Source organism: Protobothrops mucrosquamatus, unplaced genomic scaffold (genome assembly GCF_001527695.2).
Source record: "Protobothrops mucrosquamatus isolate PMUCROS unplaced genomic scaffold, P.Mucros_1.0 scaffold2638, whole genome shotgun sequence".
Lineage (NCBI taxonomy): Eukaryota > Metazoa > Chordata > Lepidosauria > Squamata > Viperidae > Protobothrops > Protobothrops mucrosquamatus.
In genome coordinates, this window is record NW_015388691.1 from 33,869 (window position 1) to 54,235 (window position 20,367).

The 20,367-nt window shown below is 39.7% G+C and overlaps 1 protein-coding gene across 1 annotated transcript in view; it reads right to left on the reverse strand.

Annotated features, from left to right (window-relative positions):
• Positions 1-16,330, reverse strand: part of LOC114923259 (SUN domain-containing protein 3-like) — a 30,515-nt gene extending 14,185 nt beyond the window's left edge. Inside the window, exons 1-9 of the mRNA XM_029285975.1 lie at positions 16,255-16,330; positions 14,952-15,078; positions 11,944-12,041; positions 10,157-10,241; positions 7,088-7,158; positions 4,754-4,809; positions 2,984-3,024; positions 1,415-1,571; positions 507-573 (exon numbers count right to left, since the gene is read on the reverse strand). Of these exons, the coding sequence (XP_029141808.1) occupies positions 507-573; positions 1,415-1,571; positions 2,984-3,024; positions 4,754-4,809; positions 7,088-7,158; positions 10,157-10,241; positions 11,944-12,041; positions 14,952-15,078; positions 16,255-16,330 (778 nt within the window). The remainder of the gene's footprint in view (positions 1-506; positions 574-1,414; positions 1,572-2,983; positions 3,025-4,753; positions 4,810-7,087; positions 7,159-10,156; positions 10,242-11,943; positions 12,042-14,951; positions 15,079-16,254) is intronic.
• Between the last annotated feature and the right edge of the window lie 4,037 nt (positions 16,331-20,367).

Consider the following 20,367-nt stretch of genomic DNA (forward strand, 5'->3'; position numbering starts at 1 on the left):
CTGAGAGCTCTACTTCAAATATCCTTCCTGCTTTCTCTAAGAAATTACTCAGTTGATCTCTTCAAATCTTTCAGACCACCGAAAGATAGCATTTCATTTTGAGAGCTCTAGTCAAAGGCACTTTGGGGCCAATGTCAAAAGACAAAACTTTATGTCAGTGCAAAAATCTCCGTGCAATGCCTACATTTTTTTTTTGATGTGAAGGCTGGGACTTCTGAAGAAAAGTGGGTAGAAAGGAGAGGTGATTCAATAATTCATAGGACCATCAATTCATCCAGCCAGAATATGTCAAGTAGCAGGTTGGAGATCGACAAATTTCCCTTGAACTTTTTGTTAACTGGTAATCCCATACTTTTATTTATTATTAAATTTCTATGCCACCCAACTTTCCAAACCACTAATTGCTTTGTCTTGGCCATAAAGACTTCAAACATACTAGAACATCCTTTATTATGAGTATCACTGTCACAGGTGGTAAGAAACCTCTATCTAGGGGTTGTCCAAACCTTTCCAGGCCAGATCCAGTAGTCCTACTATTTGCCTCATGTTGTTGAACACCTGGCACTTCCTTAGCTAAGCAGACAACAGCCGTCATACAGAGCACACTATGTCCCTGCTAAAGACATTTAAGCATATAAAAGAGCTAACTGTACACCACACAAGCCTATTTAGTCCTTTCATAGAATAACAGAGTTGGAAGGGACCTTGGAGGTCATCTAGTCCAACCTCCTGCTCAAGTAGGAGACCCTATTTAATTTCAAAGAAATGGCTGTCCAGTCTCTTCTTAAAAGCCTCCAGTGATGAAGGCAAGCCATTCCACTGGTTGATTGTTCTCAACCCTTAGGAAATTTCTCCTAGGTTCTAGGTTGCTTCTTCCCTTGATTAGTTTCCATCCATTGTTTCTTGCTTTGCCTTGTGATGCTTTGGAAAGTAGGTTGATCTCCCTCATCTTTCTGGCAGCCCCTCAAATATTGGAATAGTGCTATCATGTCACCCCTAGTCCTTCTTTTCATTAGACTACATATAGCCAATTCTTGTAAGCATTCTCTGTATGTTTTAGCCTCCAGTCCCCCAGTCATCCTTGTTGCTTTTCTATGTACTGTTTCTCAACATCTTGCTCATATTGTGGCGACCAAAACTGGATGCAGTTTGGGATATTAGTGCCCAGTATGACATTATAACATATCCTTTGCAGCAGGAAAGAGATCCTTCCTGTGGTTCAATGTTTTCCCTACTGTATTTGTTAGCATATTTGGTACTCTTGAGACTGGGCATGAGAACAAGCCTAACAGACTTTAGGTTTCATAAAAGAAAAAAAATGACATTCTACGGTAGCAATAGATGTGAAAAGGAAAACAATAAACTGGAAAGATAGAAAACCACAGAATTTCTGAGATTAGTTTCAGCTTCCTACTTTCTTCTCTCCTGGAAAGTCACTTTCCTCAAGGATTTGCTTTGTGGACTGTAAGATGCCTTTCCTGATGCTGCCGATCTCAGAATGCATGTGATCCATCTCTTTTTTAAGACCCTGAATTTCATGGAATTGTTCTTCAAGCAGATGTTGTGATTTCCTTGGAATAAAGGGGGAAAAACTGATTGTCAGGATTATATACAGGCTGCAAAACTCTGAATTTTTTTTAAATGGCAGCAAAAGGATACAAACCATACTACTGTTACTGCCATCTAGTGTTGCCCAGATCTTTGCAGCAGACTAATGTAAGTACAGGTTCATTTAGTGATGGTTCGAAGTTACAACGGCACTGAAAAAAGTGACTTATGACCATTTCTCACACTTACAACCATTGCAGCATTCCCATGGTCACGTGATCAAAATTCTGATGCTTGGCAACTGACTCATATTTATGGCAGTTGCAGTGTCCCAGTGTTCTGTGATCCCCTTTTTGCAACATTTTGACAAGCATAGTCAATAGGGAATCCAGATTCACTTAACAACTGTGTTACTAACTTAACAAACTGCAGTGTTTCACTGAACAAGTATAGCAAGATAATCATAAAATGGGGCAAAATTCACTTAACAAATGTCTCGCTTAACAACAAAAATTTTGGGTTCAATTGTGGTCGTAGGTTGAGGACTGCCTGTAATCATAACTGTTTGCCAGACCATTCCTGGGCCTGCAATGCACCAGCCTATTATTGTGGGTACATAAGCCAGGACATTAAGGCATTTTTCCTGAATCTGAAGGATGCTAGGTTCAGGAAAGTGTAATATTAAGCATGCCTGAATCCAATACCTTAAACATAGGTACTCAGGAATTAATCTTATTGAACTCAGTGGAACTTAGCCTTTCAAAGAAAGAGACATAGGATTCCAGTTTAAATATTTTATCCCAGGGACAAAAGAATTGTGTACTGTGATCTCTAACCAAAAGCAAATGCATAGTTGTTCAGAGAAGTCTTTCAATGTGTTTTCAGCCTTAAGATTTCCTCCAAAGTTTCCAGCAAGGGATAAGAATTCATTCAAACCAAGGATGGGATTGGTCAGCCTACTGTTTTAATCCTAATGCACATGAGGGTTGAGGCCAAAACTCTTAGACCAGGGCATGGCTGACTGGGGAATTCTGGGAGTTGAAGTCTGAAAGTTGCCAAGGTTGGACAGGCCTGTCCTGGATGGCTCCTGCTTGTCTAAGCCTGGCTGGATACTGCTGCATTTAAATAAGCCACATTCCCACTGAGATTTGTACAGCTCCCATCCTGACCTTATTTATACAAACCATAAACCATGACTTTTCTTCTATATCTTAGGTTTGAAGGAAGAAGAGACCTCGTTGTGGAGTTTTGGTTTATTATTGGATGAGGATCTCCAGACTTTTTTTTTTTTTAAAAGCTTAGGTACATTCTTCTTTTTACTATTGTATTTTGAAAACTGCCCAGAGTCATGATAGATTGAAGCATCTTATAAATTTAATTAATGAGTAAAGTCTTTTTCTTTAAGATATTTTGGAGGGATGTGGAATAGCCTTACCAGAGTTCATTCAGCTCAGTTTCATACACTTTTGTAAGTTCCTATTGGAAGGAAAATAAACATATGATCCAACTTTAATATAAACAGTCAAACAATTTATAACATGCAGACCCCACCATAATTAACCATAATCTATGACCATTTTAGAAAAATATATATACTTAACTTCAATTCCATACTTACCCAGCCAGAAGTATGTAGCAGATTACAATATTATCATACTTATTACAGATAGTCTTTCTTCATTTAGTGATTGCCTCAGATAGTGACAATTTACAATCACAATGATGATGAAAAAGTAACTTTGGGACCAATACCCATATTTATCTTTGCAACATCATTTGGTTACATGTTCACACTGCCTTTTGCTTATCCCATACCCCCTCATGGAGCCAAGAGATTTTTATTTGTGTTTGCTTGTTTGTATCCCATTTTTCATTATTTTTAACAAATAACCCATTGCGGTAAACATATCCAACGCACCTTCTTCCTTTTATTTTTTCCACAATGACAACCTTGTGAAGTGAGTTAGGCTGAAAGAGGGTGACTGGCCCAAGGTCACCCTGCTGGCTTTCATGGTTAAGGCAGGACTAGAACTCACAGACTCCTGGTTTCTAAACCAGCACTTTAATCTCTATACCAAACTCAAGCAAGCTATCACTTCCTGAACTTTTTGTTTGTGTAGCAGTGCTTTCTCCAAAACTGCTGAGAACAACTTAACAAGCTTAGCTGTGTAACCTTAATTAGTTGATTACAGCCTACTGGCAACTGCTACCTGGAACTGACGAAATCCTAATTAGTTTCACCCTGAAGGCACATGCCTACTAAGAAGCTAGCAGCTACACTTCTTTCAATGTGTATTCCTCATTGTGTGCCTGCTCACTGTCCAATGAATGTAAATACAAACATTAATTCCCTTCTTTCTAATTATTCCAGTGCCAGGATGAGCATTTCAAATGGTGGAGAATAGGGGAAAAGAGGTATATGATTTGGCCTTTTCCCCAGGTTTTTTCATAACTTGAGTTCCCAACTCCTTCCACACTGTTTGAGCTCACACAGCTGTTTGGGGTTGTATCCTTCTGTTGCTGTAAAGCAGGGGTGTCAAACTGCCGGCCCATGGGCCGGTTGCATCATATAGAGGCTGCACCCACCCCAGCTCCAGCAATGGAAAAAAAGTCACGATATGTCACAACACGTCATCTGACACGGCGAGTTTGACACCCGTGCTGTAAAACAAGGGAAAGCTGAAGTAAAATAATAAGCAGAATTGTGGTCATGTGATTTTTTTCACTTAGTGGCAGCTTTGCTGAACAACCAACTTGTAGTTTGCCAATTGCAGTCACTAAACAAGGACCACCCATTATTGGAGAATGCTAAAGTAGAGGAGCCAGCATTGCTATCTGAGCCATTATTTTATTTTTTTAAAAAAGGAAATCCAGGTTTTAACTGTCATATCCATGATGCCAGATTAATATTGTCCCCAGTCCAATATATACACAAATTCACTTGCTGTCTTCCAGATACAACATCTCTGGCAGCCGCAAAATCCAAGAAAGTAAATGTGAACAGCACCTCCATTATAATGGCCTCATTATTCAGCAAGGGCTTGTTTCCGTTGAGAATCACTACTAAGGAAGGCTCTTTATGTGTGGCAGCCATTTTGTTTTGAGGCCCACTGCATGCTTCCCAAATTCTCCATGAGTTGCCCAGTCTGGCCCAAAACCATTTTGATTACTTCCATTTCTGTCTATTATGTGGAATGGTATTTACCTTTGATGATAGGCCATCTGATAATTGCAGATATTGACAAATGCAGTAAACAGTACCTGTAAGAAATAAGCAAAAATGGGAAATGTTTGTACAATTAACTCTACAAATGCCTTTTAACTTGAAGTTTCATGTCCAAGAAATTGCTAAAGTTGCACAGAGTCAGCCTGGTTATTTCACACAGAGGGAATTGCCCAAGTGCAGATTCATAGACTCACCTTTTCACATTGCAAGTCCAATTTGAAATTACATGACTCTCACCTAGAATCTTTTAATTGGGATTTATTACAGAACAACTTTCAGCTCAGCCTTGGAATCTAGTTTAGTAAATATAAAATCTCCTTTGATCCAATCTAGGTCAGTCACTGGGTCCAAAGGTTTACTCTTCCAAATTTTCGGACTTGTATTGGAGACCATATTCAGGGAACTTTTCTCTACTGGAATCTCCTTTGAGTTATGTTTAATGGCTATTAACCATGGATATGTCCATGCACTTTTCTTAGTACAGATAGTTCTCGACTTACAACAGTTCATTTAATAACCATTCAAAGTTACAACAGCACTGGAAAAAAGTGGCTTATGACTGTTATTCACACTTATGACTGTTGCAGCATTCCCCTGGTCACATGATCAAAATTCAGACACTTGGCAACTGATTCATATTTATGACGGCTGCAGTGTCCCAGGATCATGTAGGAAACAGCTTTTGTGACCTTCTGACAAGCAAAGTCAATGGGGAAGCCAGATTCACTTAACAACTGTGTTAATAACTTAATTGCAATGATTCACTTAACTGTGGCAAGAAAGGTCATAAAATGGGACAAAACTCACTTAACAAATTTCACTTAACAACATACATTTTGGGCTCAACCGTGGTGGTAAGCGGAGGACTATCTTTACTTTTGTGCCTCTGGCAGGACTGCAGACATGCAACATACTAGAAGACTATTAGGAAAGAAGTCTCTGTTCTCTTTTCTCAAAACTCTTCAAGAAGTAAATTACGGTAGTCCTTTTTAGTAACTTTACTGGACACTTTCTCTCCTCCATTTTGAAAAAGTAGAAAAGCTTGGAAGACTAGTTTTATAAACACAGAGTAATATAGAAGTGAATATAAGAAAGATATCACCACACATAGCCATCTCCCACTACCTGAAGGAGCATTTAAAAATTCACTTCTTCCTACCAATACTTGCCATTCAAACTCCCAACTTCTTCTACTTCAACCACCTACCCAAATTACAGAATCTCTTTCAGCAATGGGAGAAAAATCTGTATCTGCTGAGAAAAGGGTGAGTAGGCATAAGGTGTACAATAACGCGCCCTTGCATGCAGGTTGGATACTTCTGCTGTGCACTTTCATGCATATTCGTCCTGCAAGAATCGGTAGGTGTCTCATGACTTTGTCGGATCCTGTTTTGGTGGAGGAGAAGTTGGAGCCAGGACCATCCAACAGGGAGGAAGTCTTCTCCAAATGAGTGGAGAGTCCAGAAGCTGAGGACAAGGCAGCTCCAGGGCCGTCTGGCAGGTGAAGGGGGGCAACCTGATGGGGAGCCTCCTGCAGGAGAAGAGCTGCTGTAGGGGGTCAACAGAGATAACAGGCTCCAGACCATCTCTGACGAGGAACACCTGCCTCTCCCACTGATCTGTCGACGAGGAGAACAGAGCAGAGAGGGGCACAGAGGAGGTCAGTGAGGTTGCTTGCAAGGAAGCAGCCCCAGCCTTTCTCACAAGGAAAGCTGGGAAGAGTAATTTAACCAGATGCTGAGGAAGATGTGTTTGCCGGGAACAATTCTTTGTTTTGATGTGCTTCTTCCTGGCTTCCCTGGATCCTGTTCCTTGAACTTTGGAGTTGGACTTGACTCTCAGACTTCGGACTCTTAGACTGTGTTTTGATTGCTGGAACTTTGGACTTGTTGGTATTATTACCTCCCTCTTGCCTCATGGGTCAACTGGGACTTAGTTTGTGAACCCAGACTGAGGGAAAACTGAGGGCTGGGGCAGAGCATCATTGGCACCATCCTGGGTTGTTTGTCACTGTGATAAGTGAGCAATAAATGGACCCTCCTGAACTTCTGCCTTGCCCATGTGACTTGGGTTAGAACATGAACTTTTTTGGATTAAGCAGGGGTCCTCAATCTTGGCAACTGGGAGTTGAAGTCCACAAGTCTTAAAGTTGCCAAGGTTGAGAACCCCTGGGATAAAGGATGCCTTTATCTCTGGCACATTGGGACTTCTGACACTCAGATGCTTGACATGAGCACCTTTTATGTTACATTCATGAGAACCTGCCGCTATTCAAATGTTTCTCAAATCTCAAGTGGAACAATGAATACTTACCATAAATGACTAAGACAGCTATGATGAGGAATGTCAAGCATTTCACACAGTTTGCCATAGGATTTTGGTTTCTGAGGAGGAAGACAGGATGATTAGATGAAAGTCAATGGACGGAACAATTCTTAGAAATTGCAAAGGAAAAGAATAGGAATATTGATAATAGTGAAGGATACCCCAGGGCATTATTGGTTCCCTTCCTAACCAGAGAGGTTTATTAACAAGTCATTCTGAGGATTGCTGCTACTTCATGTCTTTTTCTCTCTCATCTCTTCCTTGCTTGATGTCTGCCATAAAACAATGCATGATGTGATGTCATCAAACAGGGTGTTTCCTCAGCCTCCTGTGCCAATGGTATCACATCATGCATTATGGCTATACTAGCTATTGCATGAGAAAGGGAGCAAACACCTAGGAAGTTGAGTATATTGAGTTCAACCAGTTCAGCACCATTTAAGTTGTTAGTAGCATTATTAGATTTTACACAGGGGTCTTTCCCAGACCGGACATGCAGAGACAGAGGTGCAAATTGCCTGCATGTAAAAGAAGTCATTTTCTCCTAAGCATCAAATTCTAGGCAATGCTCAGATTATTACATTGCTTGACCTTAGCTGGTTCTTACTTTCTTAAGCAAAGGGAAGAGGCTACTGGAATAAATTAGAATAAGATCATCATACAGAATGAATGGATTGATATGACATAATATTGTCAGTTTTTAAGGTGGACAAGACTAAGAAACCAAGACCATATACATTTGGATGTTTTATTGTAAAGCTATACTAACATAATCTTGTAAGTCAATGTGCTTCCTCCTCCTTCATTTTGTCTTCTTGTGACCTGGGAAGGGACCTGCCTGAGATGTATTCTCACATTATTTTCTTGACCTGGGCTCAAGCCTGTTTACCTAACTATTGCCTTCGTAGTGACTCTATTTCCTATCTTTCAAGGACATTCCCTCTGCCCTCCACATATCTTCACCGACTGAGAGCAATCCAAAACTATATAGAAAGAGGCAGCCATGTTGACAGGTGGAGGGCAAATGATGAAATATGTATCATCATGCAAGCCACATGACTTTTGCATTATCCCGTGATTTTGGGGAGTATGAAAGGCCAAGGTTTGCATCATGACACATATTTGTCCTTTGTATATTATCATGGTCTGCTCTGGATGCATACAGATTTTGAATTATTGGGCCATTATTCAGTCTAAAATCAGATATCTTGATGTGTAAGGCATATCTTTTATGCAAACCTAGAACCTAGGAGAAATTTCCTAATGGTGAGAACAATCAACCAGTGGAATGGCTTGCGTTCAGAGGTTTTGCAGCCCCATCGCTAGAGGCTTTTAAGGAGAGACTGGACAGCCATTTCTCTGAAATGGTGTAGGAGCAAGAGGTTGGACTAGAAGACCTCCAAGATCCCTTCCAACTCCTGACACATGCTTGCTCTAGATATCCATAGCACTTTACACTGCTATCATCTCTATGCTACCATCTCTATGTTCAGAGTTAAAAAAAAATTCTCAGAGACCCTACAGTCCTTAGCCCACCTCAAAACTTCGTATTACAAACACATTGCTTTCTAGGGCCAATAGTGTCTTCCCCTTTCTAGACAGCAAATGTGAACATCACTGTTGTTTCTTAAAAAATGTAGTGATAAATCATAGAATGAGTAAATGATTGTGAATTAAGCCTCTCAGCAATTAGACCTCATTATATAGCTTTGGTACCAAGATTCTGCTCAGTAACGGACCTGAGTAGTAGCATGATGCGAGCAGTTAACCCCAATTTTATTTCTCCCTCTTTACTGTTGATTTTGCTCTGCATCTACCTACTGCTTAGGCTTGGTAACTTCCAGAGGTATTACCATTCATTGTTCAAGGACGGTAAATAAAATCCAAGTGATTGCAATAAAATTGGTGTAAACTAGGAAAAAGTTGAAATGTTAAGCTAAATCACAGAATGTAGAAGAGTTTGCTCTTCTAGACCTCCTGCCTCTGGGATTATACTTTAACCAGCTCCTAACAAGATCAGGGAGAGGAAGGGGAAATAAACCAGAATTGTGGCTAGGCATAGAATGAGCTCAGAAGCATGTTAAGGTCACACATTTGAGACATGGAAAAGCAGAAGAGAGAGGGAAAGAAAAAGAAGAGTGGTTGAAAACCAGCAGGAGGATCAGCAGAAAGACTATTTGTGAATAAGCAGTAAAGGAAGAGATAACACAAGCCTCATCTTTCTTCCTACAAGTAATGGAGGCGAGAGTTTGAAGCCATCCAAAGGCTTCAGAGGGTATCTCAGCCGGTGTGGGTAGAACAAGGTTGACAATTTTCACCACCAGAGAAATCACCCAGTAAGCTGGCTGGAGGAGATTTGAGATTTGGAGAATCTGAGAGAAGAGGGAATTGAATTTAGAGGGAGGGATTTAGGATCAGGAAGAGAGTGAGAGAGGAACTGTAAAGGAGATGTTGCAGAATCTGTTACTTTTAGAGTCAAGGAAGGGAGAAAGTTAATTGCAGGGTAATTAAATGCATAAAATGCTTCATTAAAATGCAATAAAATAGTGGGATATTTCATAAACTTAAAAATAATACATTATTATAATGTATAACATGGATTTATAAACAAGTAACATAATTTTATTTTAATATTTAAAGTACGGAAAGTGTATTAAGACAATTAAAATAAGAAACGTGTGAGGGTAACAGCTCTTCAGCCCAGGGCTCCCAGGGCTTCATGGACCAGTACTGGGTTGTGGCATGCCAGCAACCGGTCCGCACAAACAAGCAAAGCCCATCCACGGGATGCAGGCAGCACACAAAACCATGCCCCCTCTGGTCCGCAGAAAAACCACTCTCCACTGAACGGGTCCCTGGTGCCCAAAAGGTTGGGGACCTCTGCTTTAGCCTATTTAAAGTCTTCCATGTCAAAACACATCAAATATTTGATATTTCCAACCTCTACCCCACCCAAGGTAGATCTTCTGTAATGGAGACTATCAGATGCAAAGTTAGCTGTCTTGATTTTGATTTCTTTCCAAAGGAGCTTTTGAACATTTTTACATTGCTACTTACCTTGCACAGCAGCAGGATTGTAAAAGTTTTCGAAGAAAGCAGATAACAGAATATACAATAAGGCTGGGAATGCAGCATATGGTTTCTGTGAAACAGAACAATTCACAAAACATTTAAGCAGTTGGTTCATAAAATAATTGGGAATATACTTTTTTGTTCATCTGATCTGCTGAGGACAGTAAGTATGAAGATAATTAATACCTTCCTAGAAAAAAAAATTAAATAACACTGGTAAATTCACAATACAAACTCTTAGCAAATATACCAGTTAATATTATTTCTTGTATGCACCATGTATGCTATTGCTGTATATGATTCATCATGTCATCCTCATTCACCATGAGATATAGGATCAAATCCTATTTTAGTAAGTGGTGGGATCTAGTCAACATTAAAACCCAAAACAAAATGTTAGGTCGCGGTGAGATCTAGTTTTGCATCCCATTTTAACAAATAAGGCTCTCCAAATTACTGGTGTGCAGAATTATACAATGAAGTGGGTTAATCTGAATATCTGGATATAGCCAATCACTACTGACCTTAGGTGCAACCCAGCAGAGATTAGGTCTTCTTAAATCTTACTAAAATCAGAGGAACTTTTAGAATTAAATGTTTATTTCAGTTAGACTTTTTAAGATAATTTTCTTCTGGACTGTATCATAAGGGACTTTAATTTTAAATGTCCGCCAAAACTGTTGGTGGAATTCCTGAAATGAAATCCTACTCTTTAAAAAAATGGCATCTTAATAATATATTTTAAGACTTTCACACTAAGTCAGAAAATTATCATGTCCAGTGGGCAGCCTTAGAAATGGAAGTTTTCTGAGACACACTGTCCCTTTCTACATGTAGGAAGACATACAGTAGATGGGAAAGATAGATGGAGGTGGTCTCAAGTCTGTCATTCCTGCATCTACAGCTTACTATAGGTTTGGATGAGCATGTAACATTCTGTACTACAGAACTGGTACTGGGTACCACAAGATAAAATATAATAATATTTGACCCATCATGATATTCTAAAGTTGGAAGGTGTCTTGGAAGAGTAATTTCCATCCCTGATTGTAAGGCTGTCTAGCTTCTGCGTGGATAACTTTAGTTGTCAAATGCACATTTTAGGAATGCTGCAGAGGAAAGTGGAACTGCTAGATACATACTCAGCGTACTCCTTTCAGATGAAGCTGTGGAATTAGATGAGAACTGGCTATAGCAACTCTCACCGGCAATGACTTCTCTGGTAAAACCTCCTGCCAAAGAAAACTCATCTTATTATCCAGTCATCACTATCATCTATATCAGGGGTGTCAAACTCACAACGTCACATGACGTGTTGCGACGTATCGTGACTTTTCTTCCCATTGCTGGCAATGGGGTGGGCGTAGTTTCGCTATGATGCATCTGGCCTGTGGGCCGGCAGTTTGACACCCCTGATCTGTATCAATGATTACAGATTGGATTGGCAGCAGCTGCTCTGACTTCCATCTGCATCAATATATATTTCTACAATCTGCACAGTAGTTTCCTTTAGTTTCTATTCTTATGTCTAGGCCCTCTTGAATAGATCAGTTGCTAGAGAGAAGATATAAGGGGAACAGTAAAATTATGCATTGTCAAGCCCATACTGAAAAGCTTAACTCTTTAATGGATTTGTATATACTGTATAGATCTAAACTAGCAAAACGATTCAAGATGCAATCCTGACATATTTTTTTCTGGTTGTTTTTTTTAAAATCTCTGGCCTCTAATCATTAGTGGGTATTCAAAGCCTAAATATTTCTGGCACTTACGCCCATTTTCTTCTCCCTGATCGTAAATTGAAGACATCTGGCTAGATGAGGTAGTAGACGTCCTGGGGTCACCTCCTGAAGAATTAAGCAGGTACCAGCTGAAAGAAGAAGAGTTACAAATGATCGCCGATGCTCTACAAATGTACATGTTATGTTGGGGCACCATGTGTAATCACCGGTAAAAATACCAACCCTTTAGCGTTTAGCAATAGCACTTAAACTTATGTACTGCTTCACAGTGCTTTACAGCCCTCTCTAAGCAGTTTACAGAGTCAGCATATTGCCCCCAATAATCTGGGTCCTCATTTTACTGGCCTCAGAAGGATGGAAGGCTGAGCTAACCTTGAACTGATCAGGATCGAACTTCTGGCAGTGAGCAGTGAGTTAGCCTGCAATACTGCATTCTAACCACTGTGCCACTACGGCTCCTGATTAAAACTTTATTCATACTTTATAGCTGTAATTTGGAGGCTGCCTGAAATACAATACATTATCCCAATAATGATGTTCCTTAGTGTCCTTAGTGCCATCCATTGTGGCAACAAGGCATATTAAAATACTACAGTATTTGCTATTCCTAAATGTTGGTTCTAGCCTATGGTTTCCCAAACATGATGTACCTATCTTGGGCAGGTGCAGACAGAGTCCAAGGGAGGTGTGAAAAATCTTTTAACCCTGTTGTTACAATAAATCCATCTTTCCCAAAGTTTCATTGTATTGTTTTCATTGTTCATTTGTGTTCACGTTAATACAGTATCTGGACTATTAGGGGAGATGTGTACATTAAGATTATACTTTTTTCCAATATTTTTTTTATTTTATTCAAAAAATTAAAATGCAAAATACAAAGGGGGGAAAAATAACAAAAACAAAACAAAACTGGATTAAAACATTTAAAAAAAGATGTGAGTTAAAATGACAAAAAAGAAAAACACATATCCCTTCTATTGAGCACTGACAAATATATTGCAGCAATAGTTTTCTCCCTTGCAAAACAGGTTCTAGATTTATATACTTCTACATCTATTTGCAACCCAATTTGACCTGTCATACATTATATGTAAGAAGAAAAAATAGTTAACAATATGTAGGAGAAGACCAGGCTGAGGCTGAGGGAGGAGTCAAACACATCATAAGTCATGAGTCCCTGCGCATCCACAAGAGACCTAAGTGCAATTCACCTCAAATTCCTCTCTTATCTCTCACACATTTCCCTTAATGGTCAGTTGGCCAGATTCTTGTAAAGAGTTTACCCTTGCAATAAATCTTTATACTCCTTTATACTCATTTGAACTGCCTGAATCTCCTGATTTCCCAGTTGCTTGAAAAAGTTAATGAACAGCAAAGTTAAACTTCAAAGCCCTCTGTTAACAATAGGTTAACAATATGTTATTACAATTAATTTGATTTAAGGTTGTGCCATTAGATGGTATTGGGCACCCTCACACGCTCTAAGTCACTTTCCCCTCTTCATATCCAGATAACTCTTCATTCCAGTTTCTCAATATCATCTACATTGCTTTGAATTTCTTGCAGAATTTCTTGCAATTTCTTGTTACATACTATGAATAAAGATTTGTTTTGTTTGTTAACTTTATTTGCTGCCCATGTCATTGTGGAGTACTCTGGGTGGCTTACAATATTAAAATGGGGGGGAAATGATTAAAAATTTAAAAATTACAATAGCAAGGGAATGAAACAATAAACAATGGAAGTATAGTAACAATGGAAGTATGAAATTAAAAAGATGAGCAGAGGGGAAGCACAGAGGGAAGGTGGGGCCAGCAAGTTAGTCTAGCAAACACCTTCAGTGATGTACTTCCTTATTGGGCCAAGGTTGCCTACCCCTGCCCTAGGCCAACCGGGCAAGCCAAGTCCCTAGGCTCTTGTAGAAGGATAGGAGGATGGGGACAAACCTCACCCGCGGGGGCGGGGCGGGGAGGGAAGGGGCAGAATGTTCCAGAATGTTGGCGCTACAGCAGAGAAGGCTCTTCTCCTGGATCCATCAGTCAAAGTTCCTAGATCAACTTTTAAGATTTTTAAGAAATGCCAAATTCCATGTTCATCACACAGTCTATTGTTTTATTGGTAGATTTCTGTGGCAAATTCCAATCTCCAATGTTCTTCTTTTGAATGTTTACAGTTTTATTATATTAAGGTATATTTCAATATATGGCATGGGGTATCTTTTCATAGGTCCTTTTTATCTTATGCAAATAATGTTATGGCATCTGCTACTCCTACATTCTTTTGAATGTACTATTCCTAGGAAATCCTCTCCATCACTGTTCGCTAACTGAGTCATTGTCCAATGGCTCATTGCAGAAGATTGAGGAGTTTGGTTTAAAAAAAAAACATTTATACTTTGCCAGGGGTAGGCAACCTTGGCTCTTTTATGACTCGTGGACTTCAACTGCCAGAATTCCTGAGCCAGCCATGATAGCTCAGGAATTCTGGGAGTTGAAGTCCACAAGTCATAAAAGAGCCAAGGTTGCCTACCCCTGCTTTGCTTAGTGATATGGCCAGGCTAGTTTGGCCCAGATGCCAAACTATGACAAACTAAATATGAATCCTAAAGTGCACTGAAAACTTCCTTATTGTTGTATGGCACAGTGGAAAACAGATACTGGCACCCAGGCCTTTTGGCAGCTTATCTTTGGTTATTGTCCTCCTCAGCAACTGATTTCTGGATATGACTGGGAAAATTCAGGATTTAAAGGAACACATTTGGAAACCCAGTGATGCAATTAGAGAATCATTTACAAGCAATTAATGAATTGCAGCAGCACATGTGCAATCATGTAGTCATTCATAATGTCTTCTCCATCTGTAGGAAGCTATACTGTACAATTGTAGCTGACTCGAAAATTGAGGGAGCGGTTGGTGGTGCTGGGGATTGAGGCCTCAAAACAAGAGCATTAATTTGAAGACGACTCTCCTAGATTCTTTTTCACAGATACATTTGTTACGTTGCAGTACCTAAATATAAATGCATGCATCCCTCTTACTTGTTTGTCTGGGTCTTGCCTGATCCTCTTGTTGCCCTGGTACTACTACCTTGCTCATTAGAGTTATCTTGAAAAGCTGGCGGTGCTTGAGCAGGACATCTTCGCACAGAGCGTTTCCCATCCATCACTGAAAGAACAGTGTGATAATTGGACGTATTTCGAAAGAATTGTGTTGGTTTCCTTCTTCTAATTTATACCAAAAAGTTACATGCACAAAAAAGCACCCTGCTTTCCATATGCATCAAAATAGCATCCATTCTGTCTTTCCAATACACTTCTGTGATGTGTGAAGATTATAACTGCCTGACCTCCAGTGTGTGATGTCATAATAGGAGGTCTACAGTGAGATAAATATGATCATCTCATGACATCACAATACGGCATATGATATTATCAGCAGGGAATTTTGTTCCTGTTTGCAGCAAATGTATGGTCACGTACTTCTCCATATTTATAGTGGCATTTTTTGGGTTAGCCAAATAGAAGCTGTGGCTCATGTTTCTATCACAGAAACATCAGTCTTTTAATCAAGTTATTTAGGGAAGGATCAGAAAGGAAGGGTGCATACAGTATTTTACCTCTGTTGCAAAACCAGGAATTGGTCCCAGATTCAGTTCTTGGCACTGCAGTGCAGATAATGTTTTGCTAAACAGATTAGGGATCCAAAGCAGCTTCCTTTGTTTCTAACCAGCCCCTTTTTCCAAAGTTGCTTGTTATAATCATCCTTTTGGCACAATCCACATAAAGTTTATGTTGTGGAAAGATCCAACAGTTACTACATTTTTTTCATATTAACAGATGATCACACTTTGTGCACCGTCTGTAATAGAAGTTGATCCACAAAAGCAGATCCCTGTGAATGCCTTTTTCCTTCATTGCGAGGAGACCTCAGTATGAAATCTGAGGACCCAAAGCTAAGGAGCTTTTTTTAAAATAACAAAAGTTATTGTCAGGTGAAGAAGGAAAACAAATGAGTTGAAGTGCTGGATATTTTCACTAGAGGTCAGTCTTACTTCATATTAAACAGCTGATGCGCTCTTGGATTATCCTTTCAGAGACACATATTTCCTTACTTAAATAGAGAAAGAGAATGAGGATGGGTGGGCAAAAAAAGGATTGGGAGCAGGAGTGACTTCCAACTTCCTGCTTGATTCCCCATTGATGTTACTTGTGGGAATCTGGCAGGGAGTTTGGAAATCATTCCTCTTCCGGTGATCAGTGAAATTGTGAGGAAAACTGTACCCCTACTCTCCGTCCCAGCATGTCCATAAGGGCCCCCTCTCTTTAAGGAGGAAGGGCTCACCCATCAACCTCTGGCGCTCCCCAGAGCTTCTGAGTCTTTCTCTCATCCTTACTTCACCTCCTTCCTTCATCTCCATCATTGTTATTTCAATTGTCAACCTCGGTTCCAAGGCAGCCAACTGCCATTTGCCTATCCACCAGCTGATTGGATGCAGAGGGAAGAGGGAGGTGGGAAAAAAGGTGAAGATACAGTCCTCCCATCCTATCTTGCAACATGCAGCCCATGGGTTTCTGGGAAGTGTAGTCAGAAGGCGTGGTGGCACTGAGGTGACACCTTTCCCAAACTTCATTCGTAAGTGCTGGATTTCTGTAAATTAGCTCATTTGAATTACTTTGGTTCAATAATTGTTGTCTTATACCTTCCAATTGAAAGTTACAAAGAGACATGAGAGAATATAGATATACCATAGCACAGGGGTCCCCAACCCCCAGTCCATGGACCGGTATGGACCGTGGCATGCCAGCAACCAGTCTACACCAACAAGCAAAGCCCCATCTGCGGGATGCAAGCAACACACAAAACCATGCACTCTCCGGTCTGTGGAAAAACCTCTCTCCACATAACCGGGCTCTGGTGCCCAAAATGTTGGGGACCTCTGCCATAGCACATCCCCACAGATAAAGCTGCAGAGAATCATAGCTTCCCAAAGCAAAAAGTATAGGGCATTTTTGCTCTCTTGCCATTTTGCTGCTGTGTTATCTAGGCAGCCTTGATTTTGCAATAACAAAAAGCTATAAGATTGTATGTTTGAATGTGTCTATCATTGGACAGTAAGTTCTTCCTTCCTTGCTCAAATCATGGAGCCTCTCGAAGACTAAAACATTGCATTATAGCATACACTTTAGCAGGGCTTTTTTTCTCATAGAACGCCCAGAATGGAGTTCCGGCACCTTTTTTGGATGGAACCTTGTAGGGTAGGCAAGGCGGGTTGTATGACGTGTGTGAGTTCCGGCATCTTTTTTTTTTTTTTTTTAGAAAAAAAGCACTGCACTTTAGAGACTCAAGACAACTTCACCATTCATGCTAATCAAGGAGTGAGGAAGATCTAATTAAAATAATTTCTTTCTGTTTGGATAATTCCAGTATTACAAATGCAACACATAATCATAGCAGGTTCTACCACCTCCTTACCATACATATTCACAAACAAACATGCATGTATATGCAGTACTGTATTCAAAAATGTTAACTCAAACATGAGCTCCACGTGATGGATAAGAGGATATGGGGAGAAAAAGCAGATCCCAACAATGATCTAGGGATTAATGCTTATATCCTCATACTGGCCCTAGTTCATTTCCCACATCTATTTAAAATGTGGTGTTCCACCTTTAAATCCCTTCAAAAGCTACAAGAGCAATGAATATCATAAGGATTACATATCTTTATATATAGTGACCATGTACGGTGACCATGTCTCCATATCTTCATCAGAGGACCATCTCTGGATTCTCTGCCAACTGAACTATATTTATTTGATTTTTTAAAAATAATTTCAACCTTTATTAACTTTATAAGTAATTCAAGGCAGCAAACATACCTAATAATCCTCCTATTTCTTCCATAACAATCCTGTGAGGTGGGTTGGGCTGGGAGAGAGTGACTGGCCCAAGGTCACACAGTCATACCAGAACTCACAGTCTCCTGGTTAGAGTTCTAGGCCAGTACCTTAGCTACTACACCAAACTGACTCTCTCATCTCTACTGAATGATTTCTGGGAAAACCATTTCCTGAGAGACTAATGTTATGAGTGCCTGCTGGAGATGTTTTCATTTGCTCATGTAGATTAAACATAGGTGGTTGATTTGTCTTCTCTCAGGCTCAGTCCTAACAATGTTAGTCAGAAGCACATGGACAGAGACAAATTCTTTGCTACTTATACACTAGTGAGTTATAAGACCTTAGGATATCATCCAGCCATTGCTGTGGCAATGTATCACTAATAAAGGCAGATTTCATATTGGCAGAGCAGTAGCTTAGTGACGCTGTATAGTGTTAGAATGGCTTTTGTGGGATAACGCCTATTCTTCACTTTTAAGGTGAAATGTCATACTAAGCAGGAATCAATGAAAACTCTTTCGGCAATCTGTAGTAAATTGGTAATAGTATTATGGTCCTAGGTATTGGACAGTAGCAACAAAAGTAGGTTTTTCCCCCTGAAAAATAGGCTGATGAACATACAATTGATGAAGAAATAGGATATTGGTTTTAATGCCTCTCGGTCTTGGTGCTAAATGCAAACATTGGGCTTGAACCAAGATGTATTCACATATATCCCAGCCTTTGGATGAAGGGCTTTGAAAAATTTTTGAAAAATAAGCAATATGGGTACTGCACTTTAAATACAATGAAATCTGTATCTTAATAAAGAGACGTTAGAAAGTATAATGAGAGCAGAGATGCTTACTCTTAAATAAATATTTTGCTAGATTAAGATTGCACTAATTTATACAGTGATAAGCACCTGCTATAAAATGCTGTAGTATGATTTCTATAGAATATAGTATATGTTCTTCCTTAACCTTGGGTGAATTAATGAAGGACCGGATAGTTTAAATTAATAAATATTTCACCTCAGAAAATAGTTCATTTAACATAGAGAAGGGCAATTTGTGACAACATTCAGAGGTGACGTATGTCCATGAAATTTGGAAAAAAAAGTGATTTTACTAAATAGAATACTTTAATGCACGGGGAGAAAAATAAATGCTTTGGAACGATTCTTGAATATAGGGGCTGTTTAATATTAATTTCCCCCCATTTTAGCATTATAGTCAGAATGGATGCACATCTGAGCAGCCCAAATTACAGCAAGCAATGGATCGTCAATGTTAAAAATTGCACTTCTGTACAGAATCAGGAATATGAACTGAAATGTGTAAAATTAAATATTAGTTATAAAATATACACTGTAGATAGATGCAGTATTTATACATTCTGAACAATATATAAATTTTAAATCAGATAAAACCACTAAAGAAATTATGGGAAATATCTGGTCTGCCTTTAGAAAGTAATTATCAAGGCTGTAAGTTCATGTTTATTAATCATTCACACCCAATTATTCCTTTCATTTTTTGTTCTCTAGAAAGATCCTTTGATGGCTTCCATTTTATATTTTTTTACAAAATAAAACTAATTAGATGGGTAAAGGATGGAAGCTTTTCAAAAACCTCTGTGTTTTTCCATTGATTATGAATTTCATCTGCATAAATAAAACATCCTTGGTGGTAAGAGCTGAGCAACCTGGCATTTCAAGCGTTGGGTTTCTCTCTGTTTTCTCTTGTTCCTATCCTTGCTAGCTAAACCAGGCCAGATTTTAGAGGGAAGGATTGTTTGTGCACAGATTTGTAACTCAACATCCCTGTCTGAAAGTGGTGGTCATTAAGCAAGCCCATTCATTTGATTGGACTTTTTTTTGCGTGAAACCAACAAAAAAATGCCAGAAACTGGCATAAAACCCCCCATTGTGAATTGTGACCATGCAACCACGGAATGCCACAACTAGTTGACCTGCCCAACCATGGGGGCGGGGAACAGGGTGATCATTTACGATGGCCAGTGGTGCTTTATGGGCCGTAAAGTACCAGTTCCGTGACTATTGTACCACTAAAGCAGGGGTCTTCAAACTTGGCCCTTTTATGACTTGTGGACTTCAACTCCCAGAATTCTTCAGCCAGTGTGCCTGGCTGAGGAATTCTGGGAGTTGAAGTCCACAAGTCATAAAAGGGCCAAGTTTGAAGACTCCTGCTCTAAAGCATTATAAAATGATCAATCATTAAGCAAGGACTACCTGTAAGCTATTCTTAAATCCCCAATGAAAGCCTGATGCAAGGACAATTGAATCTCTACAGTTCCAGAGAAACTTCACTGCTACTCAGAAATATCCTTCAGGTATTGAAGAGGGATTTGAGTTGTGTTAGATCGCGCAGGCAGTAAGACACGAGTCGAGTGACAGTCAGCTCTTGGTTTATTGGCAAGGCATAAGGTAAATCCGGACTGGCTCTCTGGGCCAGGGGAGCCCTCTTTTATGGGATTCCCCTGGCTTGTAATCACACAATTCCATTGGCTGGCAAGACCCTGTTGCTAGTTAGCCAACCAGCAACGGGCAT